This window comes from Telmatherina bonti (assembly GCF_933228915.1).
Source record: "Telmatherina bonti genome assembly, chromosome: 23".
NCBI lineage: Eukaryota > Metazoa > Chordata > Actinopteri > Atheriniformes > Telmatherinidae > Telmatherina > Telmatherina bonti.
This window is the reverse complement of record NC_136632.1, coordinates 8,773,691-8,790,200: the sequence shown is the minus strand read 5'-3', so window position 1 is coordinate 8,790,200 and position 16,510 is coordinate 8,773,691. Positions and strand designations below refer to the sequence as shown.

Sequence of the window (16,510 nt, the reverse complement as noted above, 5' to 3'; positions counted from 1 at the left end):
ACCTTCTCTTCTGTGTGAGATGAAGCCTCTCAAGAAGAAGGCTTGTTTTTTTATCCATTGATTATTCCAGATAAAAATAACAATAAATGGTTAGGAGTGGTTATACTGGGATGCACTCTTAACCCATAAGAACCCAGTGTGACATATATGATAGGTAAAGTTTCTGAGAAACTTAGCATCACTTTATCGTGCAAACTTTGCTCAAAATCCTGTGGAAACACAATACAATTTTTGTCTTTTGCCCCTTAAAGGACACCAGAAAGCAGAAGATTACACTATAAAAAATTTGACATGTCTCATTGTAATAAATGGTAAATAGCCCTAAAAAATGTAGGTACTTTATTAATTTAATTTAAAGCAATTTATTAATTTACATTTTGTTGAAGGGACAAATAAAGACCTCATAATAAAAAATGGGACCTATCTGATCATATTCTTTCATGGGTTGGGTCTTTATTAGATAAGTACATGTACAGCACAGATGCACTCCACATGGGTATACATGGACTCTCACAGCTGTCTACACTGACTGCAAGCTTTAGGGTGCATTCACATCAAGATAGTCCTGGGGCTAGACTGGATCCTATTGGGGACTCAGCTCAGTTGTAGGGGGCGGGGTTGTCTGGTCAGACCGAGATTGCGTTCACGCTGTACTTGGTCAAACTCACCAAACCTTTACAATAATATATCCCCATTCCCACCAAAGGTGGCGCTGCTGTAGTATTTAGCATAAGAGAGGACAAGACCCACATGAAGAAGAAAACTCTGTTGTGAGTTAAACATGAAGATGAAACTATCGCTGGTTTGTTTTTTTTTTATTTTGTCTTATGCAATTATAGTGCAGAAATACACTGAAACAATGCAGTATGAACAACAGACGAGGCAGAGGACTCTTAACGCGATCGCTATGTATTTACCCACAATGCAACGCTACATCAAATGCAGGAAGTAACTTTTTTGTAGTCCACTTCCTGCATTTGGTCTGCTTAAAGCAGGCCGAGACCTGTGTTTGTAGACAGACCGAGTCCGCTTCTTTAATCTGAATCAGAATTCGTTTGGTGCATTCACAGTTCCCCAAACGAAGCAGACTTTCCAAGCAAACGATTCTAATTCGAATCAAAAAGGCTTATGTGAATTTGTCCTTACACACACCTTTCAGTGGCATCACAAATCTTCTGGCAACAGCGTGAAGATCCTGCTGTTGTTTGGAAAAATTAAGTTAAAATGCAGCAACCATTTAAATGCAGCAAAAGTAGTGTACGAAGCTCTAAGTATGCTTACCCTGAACAGCTGACTGTCAGATACCAACAACCTTTGCACAGGTTGCTAGTATTCATGTGATGTCACTTCTAACTCATAAGTTGTGCGTAGCATGAAGTGGTCGACCCAGCTCATGTATGTTCAGTGAACGTGTGCAGCAAAAGCCGAACTTTTGCTTTGATGCTGGTTAGTTCTAAATTGTGAAACTTCTCATGGTTTGGTCTAAGCTGAAAAAAAAAAAAAAAAAAAAAAAAAAGTTTAAAAAAAAAAGAAAAGCAAACTAAGGATTTAAGGGAAAGACATTAAGAAAAGTAGCTTGCAAACCTGTTGTCATCAAGAGGGTCCAAGCCAAGTGTAAGTTTGAAGGGATCATTTCATTAAAGGTGTGTAAATCACATTACTTTAGTTTGTTAGCATCCTTCGCTGTTAGCTCTTGCAATTTGGTTGCTAAATTAAAGCTAACAGGATGATGACTTTCTTGTTTTCTTTTCTAAGCATTTAAAATATTGATGAGTTTTTGAGATTGGTGATTATTTGTCCTATTCAAAACAAACATCTTTGTTAAACCATGTATAAGGGATCTGTGTCATCACATAGCTCATGGTTTTAAATGTATCTAATGTGTGAACTCACATCTAAGTTGAAAAATAGGGTAACTATATCTTGCATCTTCCCTGCACAACATTAGCCATTTTGGTTTGTTTGACACTACTTTGTCAAAAGGCCTTGGCGTGAAAAGTCACATGACTGAGTACCAGCAACATCTGCATTTACATATAAGTTATTGCACTTATATCCGAGTTTAGGCTGGGGTAGGGATATGTCATTTTTACTCCACAAAGAACATTTTATCACTAAGTAGCTTTGTAAAGTACGTTTAGTGAGATTTATACTTAAACTTATCCCCCTGTTTATTCTTAGCCCTTCATTTTGCACAAGAGGACCATTTTATTTAGAGGGAGTGGATCATCTACCCCAATGTGGGAATTTGCAGCACATTTGGATGTCTAATTGACACCTTTTCTTGACCTTTAAAAGGTACTTTATTGCTGCAAAACATAAGGAAGGAGGAAGTAGTGGAAACAAAAGGATGAACTGAGTTAGAGCTTTGTGTTTATTTGCTTTTTCAAATGAGGTCCCAGATCAAATTCACTCCAGTCAGCGAGTGACAGATCTCCATTATGGTTTTCAGATGCTTCACATGACCAAAGTACATTTACTTTACAGCTAAGTTTGGATACGCTTTCCAGTTGGATTTAATGGGAAATCATGTCCAAACTTTTCCTAGTACTGTACATGCACCCAAATCACAAACTAAACCAAAATTTACACTTAAACTCCCCTTCCTACAAGCACTCACAGTCCACACGCTTTTTGACCCCCCCAACCCTCCCTCTGACTATTTTTTTCTGTATGTTGTTCTCTATATTTAATGCATGCTGGACCCCTCAGTCAGGTCATGGTTGTCCAGAACGCCAGGTATGTGACTTGCCCACTTTGGTTTTGTTTGAACATAGGTTGACAATTTGGTCTCAAGACGGCCATGTTGTTTTCTAACTGGAAACTTACTGATCATAGTCAGTTCAGTGTAACTAACTCCCTTAACCCTTTAACAGTTAGACGTTTTCTCCCTATATTCATGATTTTCCCTTCAAGTTGAGAAGTGTTTGCATTTTGGAGGAGAAAATTCCCTCTTGAACCTAACACACAATAACAAGTAGTCCTTTGTGATGTTGTCTTCTGGTGGATGGTCTGTTTTTGTTCTTAACCATTGTAGTATTAAACCCTGACATTGAACCCGACACCCTTTGGTTTGTCCCTGTTTTGTGGTAAAGTTCCGCGGTAATGTCTTACATTGCCACCCCTCCCCATACTGCAACCTCGATGCCCTTCTACATTCAATCTACACTCCCCTCTTTGCAGTATTTATTCATGCTATTATTTTCCAAACAGAGCAGATCGTTCTTTCCTTTCCAAACTAACTCTGCAGACTTACCCTCGATCTTAAATAAAACCCCTGCGCTCTGCAAAAAACATCCATCACAAAAAGTCATTTCTGTTCTGTTTACTTATGGTTACAAAAAAATGAGTTTATTATTGACTCATGTAGGATTTTTTTTAAATGATCTTTTTTTGATAAGTCATATTTACTGGATTTATAGACCCTGACATGCCTTTGTTTCATTGGCAAACTTTAATTCTGTTAGAAAATCTACATTTAATAAGACTAAATGACTTGATGGACATTGAAATGGACTTTTTTGCAGCACATCCTTCCATCATACCTTGTTGTCCATGCACGTAGGTTCATACATTCTCACCATTCAAACACGTTCATCCTCTTCCCTTCTATACTTTCACATTGTGCCCTTCTCTAATAGCTTGTGCTCTGTACAGTGTGGTGGTCCCCTAACCTGCATGTTAGCATGCATGTTGACCATGTGTACATTTTGTGATGTGTTCCCGCAGTGCTGAAAACAAGAGGAAATCCAAACATGCTGGCAAGAGCCTCAACCCTGAGTGGAACCAGACAGTCATCTATAAGAACATCCACTTAGAGCAGGTATTGTGTTTTGTTGGAGCATTTTTGGAATACTTTTTGGAATACATTTTCTAGCCATGCTAACCACAGGTATGGTCATTGCCACCCTTCCCGTTTATAAATTTTCACTGGGTTGATTCAGTATTGTGATTTGTTTTGGTATATAGCAAGGTATTTCAAGTCAAATCAAAGATACTTAGTTCATTCCCCATGGGAAATTCTAGTATGAAAAAGGTTAGGAGTTGAGCTGTAGCACAAGCACTAAGTTGGATCATTTTTTGCAGAAAAGTCCAATAAATTTTAATAAATTGCAAGCAAATTTAGTAAACATAACAAAAGTCCAAACTGTAAAAACTGCACAGGCTGACACAGGGGATCCTTTAACATTTGGGATCCAAAATTGACTGTAATTACAGCAAAACATAAAAATCTTTTTTTATACCAGCAAATTGCATATAACTGAACAGCTTGGTGCAGTGTGGAAGATTAATTCAGAACACACAGCTGATCATTCCTGCAGAAGAATCATCTGTATTGTTTACCAAATAGGAAGTTCCTCGAATCTCTGTGGTGGGTTCAAGTTTGCAAGGTTAAATTGTCAGCATGAGGTTGAGAGGTTGAGTAATAGACTTTCATGTCAGTATGACCAAACCTGTCAACTTCTGTGGTTTAACTTTCTTCTCTTTTTGTTGCTCATTCAGATAAAATGCTTTTTTTTTCTTTTAAGAAAGCTTTCTAAAAAAAAAAACAGAAAAAGAAGTAAAACTAAAAACTTGTCCATGGATGATGCTTTCATTTCTCAGAAATATAAGCATTTCAAGGTCAAACTAACTGTTTGGTTTAGTTTATTTTTATTGATAATTACCATATTTCTGAACAGACATCAGTGGGTTAAGTTTTTCTTTATTCTCCTTTTTTTACATTTTAATTCTTTTATTACTCCTGCCAAATTGGGTGATCTTGGAAATGATTGGATTTTTAAACTGTGTGTGTTTCAGCTGAGGAAAAAGACTCTGGAGGTGAGCGTGTGGGACTACGACAAGTGCTCCTCCAATGATTTCTTGGGAGAGGTAAACCCCTCTTATTTAAGAGTTTTATTGTAAATATGAATCACTTCCATATTTAGCCATGTTTGCTAATCTATCATTTGCTCCCAGGTTCTTATTGACCTGTCCAACACTGCCCAGTTGGACAACATCCCCCGATGGCTTCCCCTTAAGGAGCAAAGTGAAGGGGACCACCACAGACGCTCGCACTCAGGACAGGGCCGGCACGGTTCCTCTAAGCCTTCCTCACAACACTCATCCCCTAAAACTACTGCCGCCTCGCATGATAATCAGGATTCCCCCAAATCATCAGTCATCAAGAGCCGAAGCCACGGGATCTTTCCAGATCCAGCCAAGGGTAGGACATGATGAATTCCCCCCACCTACTTGACTCAATCCCTGCCATTCCCAGAAGACCCTCTGTCTTCTGCTACTTCTCTGCTATGTCTATCCCTTCTCCCCAGCTTCTCTGTCCTGTTTTCCTTTACTATTATCACTTCTTTCTTCTCTGTTTTTGCTCTTCTCTTTGACATCTGTGTCTACCTCTGTCCACCAGTTTCTCTCTTTGTGATCCAATCACCAGTATTGCCAGCTTTTTCCTCTGCCCATTTTTTGCACTCATTGTAGCTTCTGCTTCATGCTTTTTGCTTTCTCGTGGTCTGTTTTCTTGGTTGCCATAATGCCATCCAGCTCAGAGGCCTAGCCTTAGCTTCCCTCTATCTTTCCTCTAACACAGAGGGCAACAAGGCCGTGGAAGGCTTTGATTGCTTCCCTAATTTATAAAAATGTCATCAAAGTAACATCAAATTTAAGGGGAATGCTAGAACATGGTACCAAACTGGCTCAATTCAGTAACTTACGAGCCAGCAAATCCTTTACCACAGTTGGCGCAAAGCAGGTAACAGCCTGTAAGTTCACTCCAGTAAAAGATAGCTTTTTTTGGTAATTTGGTGAATCTGGTTGTTTTAGACACGCAGGTGCCCTCTATCGAGAAATCTCACAGTAGTCCTGGCACATCGAAGCCTTCCTCGTCTGAGGGCCAGAACCAAAGCCACAGCCACGGACACAGCCAACACTCTCGCTCACATGGCGCTTCACGCTCCAGCAAAAGCGTTTCACGGCAACACCATCAGGACAGCAGCAATGGAAGCAGCGGAGGCGCTGCCATAGCAACGGGCGAAGCCCAACAGCAGTCACAGCAGCAGCAACCGCCACAACGCCTCCAACCAAGTAAACCAAGACGCAAATAAAGCCCACGCAGCATGGCCTCCTCGCACTCATCTCCTCTACTTTACCTTTAGTTATTCTTTCTTTTTTTTTTTTTTTTTTTTTTAGTTTCCTCCTCCCTTTACACTCTCTGGTCCTCTTCCCCACCTTTATCAAGCGTGTGAGCTTCCCATCACTTCTCTTCTGTATGTCTTCACAAGCATTCGGAGTCAGCATCTCACCTGTGGAGAAGCACACTGTCCCTCTAAGTTTAACTTCCTTTTAAAGAGTCCAGAGAGGCAAAACGTAGCACATGACAAGGCTGTTTAAACGTTTAACCCCTGCAAATATAAAAGAAGCAATAACTAATATTTTCTAAACCAAGACTTTATCTCGTCTTTAACTTCAGTTAAAGTTTTGATGATTTGACATGTAGTTTAAATACACTAACAATGCATTGACTTAGCAGAGGGGTAACTGCGTTAAACATTCAAAAGGAAACATCCTCCCTGATGATATTTTAAATGACGAAACAAGCAGATTGATGGAGCATAAAAACTAAAAATAGAGAATATTTGAAAACAGAAGAAAGTTGCTGTTCCACTCCCCTTTTGTCATCAACAACTTTTTGTATTTTTTCTTGACATTTTTAAAACGATTTTTATTAATTTTTATTATTTATTTTTTCTTTTCACTAAAACAACCAGCTTTTCAGAAGCTGCCCCACTAAGATGGCTGTGCATGCAGTCTGCCACACACACACACACACACACCCTTTTTTTTTTCTTTTCTTTTTTTCTTTAAACAACTACCGGACCCACAATGCACCTCAGTAGAAGCTGCACACCCCACCCGTTAGTGACATGCGGGAGGGGCGAATGTGCACCGCACACTGTGGCTGCATGTGAATGACAGTCAAGCTGGTTACCATGGTGAAGATAAACCAATATCTGAATCTCCATCTCGCTCCTCCCTGCTTCCATCTTGAACTGCGATCCCATGACCTCTGTTTCCTGGCGTTGACTCCTCACCCCCCCCCCCCCCCCCCCCCTTCCCTCTCCCAACGTCTGACCTGTGAAAACAAACGCATCCAGGCCAAAGAGGCCGCCTCTCGCTGAGGCACCAGAGACACAGCGTAGTGGGCGTGCTCACCATTCAGAGAGCCCAGTCTGACTGGCTGCCTGCCCTGCCATCGATTGTGTCGGCCAAAGGGAGCAGAGCAGACGGCAGACACCTGACCCTCAGGAAAGCTGTGTCAGAAGAGAGGCCGCAGAGCACCGGAGGTGAGAGTTTGCCCAAGAGTCTCCCCCTCTGTCGTGTGACTGAAGCACAGATGGGGCAAGGAGAGAAAGAGAGAGTGAAAGAAAGAGAGGATGCGATACTACTAACGCACACCTGCAGAAAGGAAGTGGGGAGTCTTATAAGCTAATGAAAGAGACAGAAAGGCAGAGAAAAAGTTGCACTCACCCACAACATGAGATCATGCGGCGAGGCACGCTTTCTTTACATCCACCGACACGGTTCACTAACACCAGGAAATCAATGCCTCCAACTGTGACATGATTCCAAGCGTGCTGCATCACGACTCCCCCACAGTGTCATTGAACTGTTATTAGTGAACGTTTGCAGTCATTCACTGATTATGTGTCGCGTGAGTTAAAAGCGATGTGCCTGCATGGATCTCATTCTGCGCTGCATCCACGCATCTTTACATCATTCATACTCTGTCGCACTTCCTGATCAGCTTTTTCAGAAACGAATGTTAAAATCTAAAACATTTTAATCAAATATGTTCTAAGTAAACATTTTTTTAACCATTTATGAAAAGAGCACTCCATAAACGTTTTCTAAACGACTCCAGATATGTAATAACATCTTACTGTAATTTCACTTTTTAAACAAAGCTAGAAATGTTCAAACACTTAATATTTCATATGGATGACTAACAATATGAATAACAGCTCCATATGTTGCCTGTAGTTTACTCAGATTATGTGATAATTTCATGTAAACTTATTATTGTCTTGTCTTTGTTTGGGGATACCCTGGTTGTCCATGTGGCTCCTGCTAGTCCTCAGTGTTTGTGTGCTATTCATTACAAGTCCAGTCTTGTGTTCTTTAACTAAGCTTCCTTTCTGACTGTCTTGATGTTTGTTATGATGGATATTTGCAGCCATTGATGGTTCTTGGGACTAGTTTTTATGTTAAACCCAGAGGAACAGCTTTCCATCTCTTCTGCTTGTGGTGATGGTTGTGGTGGTATCTCTGCACAGCTCGGGCGAGTTTCAGATCTGATGAAGCCCCGGTCATGGCAGCTTCATTGGACAGTGGTCTGAGCGGCAGTGCCTACAGCCTATTGGATGAAGAAGGAGAGACAAATGAAGTGGACAGTGCCATCTTCCAGGTGCCCCGATTGTGAGTAGTTTTACACTTTAAACATCTTCATGTGATAAATAACTCTCATTTTTGCAGCTTAAAGGCAGAGTATGTAAGATTTCGAGATGATTCTTTCCACCACCAGGTGGCAAACACCAGGTCGTGAGCAAAACCACAAAACTGCTACCTCCACAAACGACCACAGGTTGGCAGTAATGAGCAAAGCTCCCCCTCACCCTCAAGTACTTTTTGTTTTTACTGGTCAGAAAACATTTAAGAAGGGTCTTTGTCGTTAATTAAACTTGTAATTTAATAACGCATCAAATATGGACAGACTGGAACCTACATGTTTTAAAAAAACTATCTAATTATGATTGTAGTTATTTTTTTAGTTAATTTATTTTGAAAATATTGAAAATCTTACATACTCTACCTTTAAAGAAATGTCTGCACTGCAATGCTCTTGGGTTTGAGAAACCTCTGTCATGGTCTGGATGCCTGGTGTCTTTTTAGTTCCCGCTTCCTGGTTTATTTTGTAGTTTTCCACGTTTAGTTCCCTCATCTCTAGTTTCCTATTAATTAGCTCAGTGTTTTTCAACCACTGTGCCGCAGTACACTCGTGTGCCGTGAGAGATTATCAGGTGTGCCCTGAGAAATTTTCCAATTTCACCTGATTGGTCTAAAAAGCAGCTCTGTGTTCATCCAAACAGGTCCTAGTAAAAGATAATAAAATTCCTTTATCTTGTATTTATCTGATTTCTCTTCAAGAGGCTTTGACAAGATGGACTTTATATTAATAATATGGACTTTTAAAAAGAAAAAAACACTTTGGTTTGTGGTGTGTTTTGTGATTTTTCAGTAAAAAAAGAAAAAGTGTGCCTTGGCTCAAAACAGGTTGAAAAACACTGAATTAGCTCACCTGGTTTGATTTTCTGATTCATTTCATCTGTTCCTAGTTACTCCCTCCATGCATTTATACTCCTTGGTTCACTGATTCATTGTGCTTTTATTGGCTTTGTGTGTTTGTTTTTGAGTTGTTATTTTCTTTTTTTAGAAGATTAAATACATTTTTAACTTTGCATCCCTGGCTCACCTTCCTGCAATTGGGTCCACACCACCACGCTTCCGTGACAACCTCAGAAATGACCATATATACATGAACATGACCTTTGTTATTGACTGTTTTTTTTTAACAAAACCTACAGAAAGTAAAAGTGGAGATGAGGAAGGTACTAACTGATACTAATAACAATCTCCTTTTATACATGAGTGAGCATATCTAAAATTCTGGTGTTTTCTGTTAGTTTGTGGACCTTAAGGTGAGAGAGCAAGGAGTTTTTTTTAACTAACATACAAGGAATCATCAAGGTCTTTGTTTCAGCAACACTTTCAGCATATGAAGCATTTCACAACTTAAACAGAGGACATCTTAAAGAACCACAGAGAAGAGTTGTTGCTGTTTATCAGACTGAAATGAGTTTTTTTTTTTTTTTTTTTATTCACAATCAAACACAAATGTACATACAAAACCACTGTTACCTTCCACAAGCTTGCTCAACCAGTAAAGATCACTGTTTATTGCCATCATGTCACAGAGGAGCTCAGGTTAGCTTCTATTAAAACACTACTTTCCTATCTGTGAAACACGGTGGTGGTAGTATCATGGTTTGGGCTCGTTTGAGCGATCTTATCTGTATGGGGACAGTTTGCTCACTGTTACTGATCCATTGCTTCCCTATAAGACAGGAGTCGTTGTAAAAACGTCAATATGAGGAAAGACTTGTGATTTAGGAAGTGATCTTGTCTTCAGCTTGCGGTGTGTGTGTGAGAGACAGTGAGTGTGAGCCAGAGCATCAATGTCGCTTCAAGCTAACAGAAAGTTACTCACAGACAGACGTCATCCTCTGTGAGCCAGGGTTTTATTATAGCTTCTAAACAGCTGTATATTATGTTTAATGCCTCTGGGGAAATGTGCTGCAATGTTATAAAGGGTCTCTCTCTCTCTCTCTCTTTCTTTCTGTATTCTTCCCCCCTTGTAAACCGGAGGTTTACCTGCTACAAGCCAAATTAGAGTACAATAAGTTCAAAATTTGATCCTCATCCAGCCAAAAGACCTGAGCTGAGCAGTTTACTCTATAATATTTTTCATCTGAACATGTTTTTGTCCCTCTTTCTTTTAGTGGGAAGATCCCAAATGGCACAGATGTGATGAAATCAGCAATGGGACACAGTGACACTGAAGGTTGGAAAAGCATCTGTTGTGTTGATCATCTTTGTTTCTTCTACAGCCATATTTCTGACAATACATGGACAATAAATACTTGCACATCGCATGAAAACACAGATCTAATCGAGATGATTTTCATGAGTTTTTCTCTTTAGAAAAGCTTTTTCTCATTACTTTATCTGCTCTTTGACGTTATAAATGATGTGGTGATGCTTAACACAAAAGGTTTAAAATTACCTTTATAAACTTACAGTACAGATTTACAGCAAGGTGTGTGCCTGAAACCTAATTCACACATGTATTAATACTTATTCACACTCTCTTAATTCATCTTCTTTGCAGACACCTGTGCATTTCTGTCTTTTAACACCCACACACAATTGTGTCACCATCACAATGCAGGCTAATATTTCCACTACAAGCAGTCTACCAGTGACTTATCTTAAAAAAAGCTTAAACAACCTGTTTAAGTAAAATCTAAATATCATAAGAAGCTGTTTTACTCCACAGAGTAGATGTAGTTATGAACTATGCAACACCATGAAGTAATGTCCCCACAAAATGAGTAATACAAGCAAACATGCACCCACAGTGTTGTTCGCCGGGGTCTTGTTGACCCAGCTTTCACAACTGTCATTTCCACCATGTTACCGTGACAACTGGAGCCCTTGCATGGCTCATCATAACTTCTCCTAATCCATGTTGAACAAATGAAAGCTCCTGCTTGCATTCGCCTCTGCTTGATGTCACTCGTCATGTTAGTACTCTTAGTGTCCACTAGAGGGCAGCAGCTCTTCCAAAACAGAGGCCACATTTTACATGATTGAAGAGTCTCCATGGTTGGACTGATGAGGCATCTTTCGCTCCAAACTCATGTAATTTGACTCCATCTGTGTGTCCAATCAGGTAAGACTCAGGTAATGGGCGAGATCAAGATCGCTCTGAAGAAGGAGATGAAGACGGAGGGGGAACACCTGGTCCTTGAGATCCTACAGTGTCGCAACATCACCTACAAGTTCAAATCTCCAGACCACCTGCCTGGTAATAAAAACACCTAATAATCATGCCTGATTACATTCGCAGTGTGATGCATGTTTGTATACACACAAAAACTCATTTATTTGTCCTTGAACCTGTTAACTATCACACTCTGATCTCTAATATGGATTATACTTAAGCCATAAAAGACAGTTTTAAAAATATTTTTATAATATTTCCCAGCCCACGTCATCATCCAGAGCATTTATCTCTCTCTTAGATCGCCGTATATTGTAGATGTGCATGGCTAAAACCACCATTAAGACAGAAATAGCTCAGTCATGAACACAGAAGGAAAACCCTGCAGAAGAACAGTGTCTAAAGTGTATAATCATCAGGAGCAAATAACAAGGAAAATGTTTAAAGCCAATGAAAGACAAGTGAAAAAAAGACTTGAAATTATAAACACTAAAAATCACTATGCTTATGCAATGGGTAATTTTTTACAGTAAGAGATAGCTCATGTTGCATTATAAACACATCACTGACATGTATGTGGCACGCACTGGCATCTAAACCTTTCTACCATGGTCATGCACAGACTGCCGCCTACAGCTCCTTTTCTTCTTCTTTCTTCTATTTACTGTACGTCCTGATACCAGAGCTGCTTGGCGTGTCCCTTAATTTGAATTCGCTTCCAGATGGAATGTGCAGACGTATCTCCTTCCCTTTGACAGTATCGAGTTGCTGTGCAGCAGGAGTTGCCTGAGTGACTCATCACACTGTCAGGTTATTGTTAGGATGGCTGTGTCTGCAGGTGTTTCCGTCTTATTATAGTGTTAAGATGTTCTTTGTTGTTTCTTTTCTGCATCTTACTCATTATTTACTGCAATGCAGTTTATGTTTTGAGATGCAGTTGCTCATTAGATCAGGCTATTACACAATCGACTGGCTGCCTGAATAAAGGGTTTCATGCTGTTTTTTTTTCATGGTTTGACTTCAGAACTGAATTTGTCAGTGTCATACAAACCAAAATGTGATTACAAATATTACAGATGTATTTAGAGGGTAAATTCATTTGGTATATAGATGTAAAAAATATTTTCTAAAATTAAGGATAAGAACATTTGTAGAATTTATAGATTCTAGTTGCTGGAATAATTCATTAATCGATCCTAAAACACCCTTTTGATTATTTAAAGTATCCGTGTTGACTTGTGGGAAAAGTAAACAGACAATATTTCCAAATTTTTCCATGTTGTGCATGGTGTTTTTATATTTCTGCTGCACAATCTGTGGCATTCAGATGAGTGTTTGATTTATTCACGAATGATTTCTTTTTGTTGAGTCCTTTACTTTGTTTTTCCAGGTTTTTTAGCTCTGAATTTCAGTTCTTCCTCTTCTCATTTTGCAGTTGGTCCGTAATTGTTGTTGAAACACCTGCTTGTTATTGTGAAGTTATTGCATATTTACTCCTCAGTTTCTTTAGCTCCTTGTCAGATCTTTGTTTTAATTCCTGCCACATCACTTTGCCTGTCACTAATGCACCTTTTCTTCATCAGCTGTTCTTTTACTGTTGTTTTCTTTTTTTGGTGCTTCTTCCTCAACACCCTGTCACTCCATTTGACAGTATTAAAAAGATTTACCTAACAACCTACCTTATTTACCAGTAGATAAGGTGTGTTTAAAGTCATTTATTTGTTAATGGTTGAAAAGAAGTCTTGTGATGAAGTTAAACAACTTTTCTAAAACTGATAACAGTGAAATTACAGACATCTTGCTTAACAAAAAGATTAAATTTAACTCTAACGGTTAAACTATGAAAGCGTTTCCCTGCGCACAGTGCCAAAATAACAGTCAGAGCAGTAAAACACGTGATGCCAGCTCTAAGTGGCCGTGTGTCTGTGTCCTCAGATCTTTATGTGAAGCTCTATGTGGTGAATGTCGCCACCCAGAAAAGGATCATCAAGAAGAAGACCCGAGTGTGTCGTCATGACCGCGAACCATCCTTCAATGAAACCTTCCGCTTCTGCATGAACCCCACCGGACACTCGCTGCAGGTAAAGCCACCCACCACTTGCCTACACAATGCAGTGAATTCCTTCTCATCCGTATGACTTACTGCAGTCTGTTCCTCCCATGCAGCTGTTCCTCGTGTCTAACGGTGGCAAGTTCATGAAGAAGACTCTTATCGGGGAGGCCTACGTGTGGCTGGACAAAATCGACCTACGCAAGCGAGTGGTCAGCTGGCACAAGCTGCTCGCCAGCACGGCGCAGATCCACTCATAGGAGGCTGCTACGCGTAGACATCATCGATTTTAAAGGGCAAGAAGTGTCGCTCGCCTGGAGGTGTTTGGGTTCAACATCTGTAACACCTGATCCAGTTAGGTGGCGGTTTGGGCGATTTGGGTGCAGGAGGAAGTGAAACATTTGCTTGAGGGATGGGATAGTTTGAGTTTCAGACGATGCTTTCAGTATAATTAGTTGGAGGAGATGCGTTTACAGACGATGAACACATGTTTACAGGACAGGCGGTGAGCGGTAGGGTTCGGGGGAGTTCGGAGTTCAGAGGTAAAGCTCAGAATCAACCAGGTATTCCACACGTTAATTCACAAACATACATGTGCTCACAGTTACTTTGCACACAGTCACTCACCCAGAGGAGCAACTTTAACTCTAATAAACACTGGAAACAGAAACACATGTACAATATGATTTATTTACTCTGATGTTTCATCCAGTAAAGATTCCTAAAAATAGGCACTCATCATTTCCTTATTATTATCTGCAGATTTTACTAATTTACATTTTTGGGAATGAAATATTACAGACTCTGCCACTGAGATCTCTTCTTTATTTTTGTATTATAATATTAATGTAGAGTTCTATCATTTATCTTCTGCTCAGTTATCTCATTTAAAAATCTATTCTTGGAAGGAAGCATAGTTTCTAAGACATAGTCCAGTTCCTCAAGGGAAAAACGTAGCACCGAGAATATATTTTAATTTTACTGATAAAAATGAAAGCTCCGTTTCAGCTAAATTATATAGAATTAGGACGATTGTTTGATAGAGGTTTGATGTGAATATATATATATATATCAGATTGGATTCTATTCAGTACGTTGTGTGCATGAGACTATCTGGCATGCAGTGCCACATATTCTGCAGAAAAAACTACTCTGAGGTTCACTTTGTATATACAGAAGTGTCATAGCTGGACATGGGTATGAATAGATATATGTATATCTATATATATATATCTTTATCACAGACAATCGAGTTGATGATTGTGACATAGACGTCTTTATTCCTCTATCTCTCCACGCCCCGTAGAATGTGAGATATGGACCGTGTGAGATTTCTTGTGATTCTTTTTTCAGACATCATGAGTCTTACATCAGTCTTGCTTTGGTTCTTCAGGGCAGTCGAACTTAAGAACGCACGCTTTTGTGGTATTTTGCACTTTTTCTGCTTAGAATGTAAAACTTACGTCCATTTTTATTTTTTCAGTTGGAGGTAGGAGAGAGAGAGAGAGAGAAAAAAAAACAAAGCATCAGAAGATGCTGCTGCGAACAAGACAAACGTGCCAGGAACTAACCATAATAAAAAGCACTGTTGCCATCCTACGATACATCACTGCTCTTACAGCACCGTGTTGATGCTCAGTCCCGTTTCGTTTTCTTCTTTTCTTTTTTTTTTTTAAAATGGTCTTAATCTTCAAATTGTCAGTGTTTTGTGTTGGAAGTTTTGTATACCCATTGAGTAAGGTGTGCTTTGTGGGAGTCAAGACAGGAACGTCTGGTTCATTTTCATGCTCAGTCAAACTTAGCAGTAAAACTACTTAACATTTGAGTGACTTCTATGCAACATCCACTGTAAAGAGGTAGGAGCTGCGTCTTGACTTGCCAGAAAGGAAGCATTAAGATCGACGTTTGTTTTTGCACTGCAGTGTTTTTCATGTCCTCCACTAAATGGTTACTGCTTTAATATGATTTGTTATTACTATGATTTCAACTCGTGATTTTTGTAATGCTGTACAAATCTCTCTTTTTTTTTTATTGCCTGTGAGACTATTTCATGTGATGTATTATATTTGTTTACAGTACATATCAAGTGTACAGAAAAGAAATGTTGAGAAATTTTGTTTTTATACACAATGTAGTGCTTGTTTACAACATTTAGAGAGCCTCAGAGAAACTCAGAGATCTAACACACACAAAAAAACTCCATCTAGCTATAAAACTAGATAAAAACTAGATTTTTTGTGCACTTCCCCTTTTGAATAGGTTTATTTCCAGTCTGCATAAGAGAAATAAAAGAAAAAAAGTTAAAAAAAAAAAAATTAAAAAAAAGCACTGTAATTCATGGAGATTCTAATGAAAACAAATGTAGTCTTCAGGTCTGTGTGCGAGTGTGTTTTATTTTTATTTTTTTCTTCATTTTCTACTCATGTGCTTGTGTGTGTAACATCTTCATAAGTCCATGCATGTCATTTGCGCTAAAGCATATCTAAAGCATCTAAAAATCCCATAACACACGATGAATTCTCCATATTCACACACACAGACGCCACCTTTCTGTTTCCAGATTTGTAAATACATAGTTTTTTATACTGAGGTTGGGGAGCAATAGATCTTTGAGCAGACAAAGAAAGTTGTGTGTCACTGCGCAGTGGTTTAACCAGAAGAAGGAGCGTTTGTCTGCCTGTAGGGACCCAAGTTTAGTCCAACGCTCCGCACCAAAACACGGAAAGTTTACCAGAGTCTAACACAGAGGTCTTATCTTAACAACTCGAGTAGTTGCAGGAGAATTTAAATGTGCTCACACTGGATGTTGCATGTTTTGTTGGTGGTTCATACTATTTTTGTGTCCA

General features: G+C 39.3%; 1 protein-coding gene across 1 annotated transcript in view; it reads left to right on the top strand.

Moving 5' to 3' along the window:
• Window positions 1-13,924, top strand: part of pcloa (piccolo presynaptic cytomatrix protein a) — a gene marked incomplete at both ends in the record, with an annotated part of 65,147 nt that extends 51,223 nt beyond the window's left edge. The window contains 10 exons of the mRNA XM_079263522.1: window positions 2,713-2,739; window positions 3,730-3,823; window positions 4,801-4,872; window positions 4,960-5,206; window positions 7,149-7,337; window positions 8,328-8,469; window positions 10,611-10,672; window positions 11,564-11,698; window positions 13,550-13,695; window positions 13,781-13,924. Of these exons, the coding sequence (XP_079119648.1) occupies window positions 2,713-2,739; window positions 3,730-3,823; window positions 4,801-4,872; window positions 4,960-5,206; window positions 7,149-7,337; window positions 8,328-8,469; window positions 10,611-10,672; window positions 11,564-11,698; window positions 13,550-13,695; window positions 13,781-13,924 (1,258 nt within the window). The remainder of the gene's footprint in view (window positions 1-2,712; window positions 2,740-3,729; window positions 3,824-4,800; window positions 4,873-4,959; window positions 5,207-7,148; window positions 7,338-8,327; window positions 8,470-10,610; window positions 10,673-11,563; window positions 11,699-13,549; window positions 13,696-13,780) is intronic.
• Between the last annotated feature and the right edge of the window lie 2,586 nt (window positions 13,925-16,510).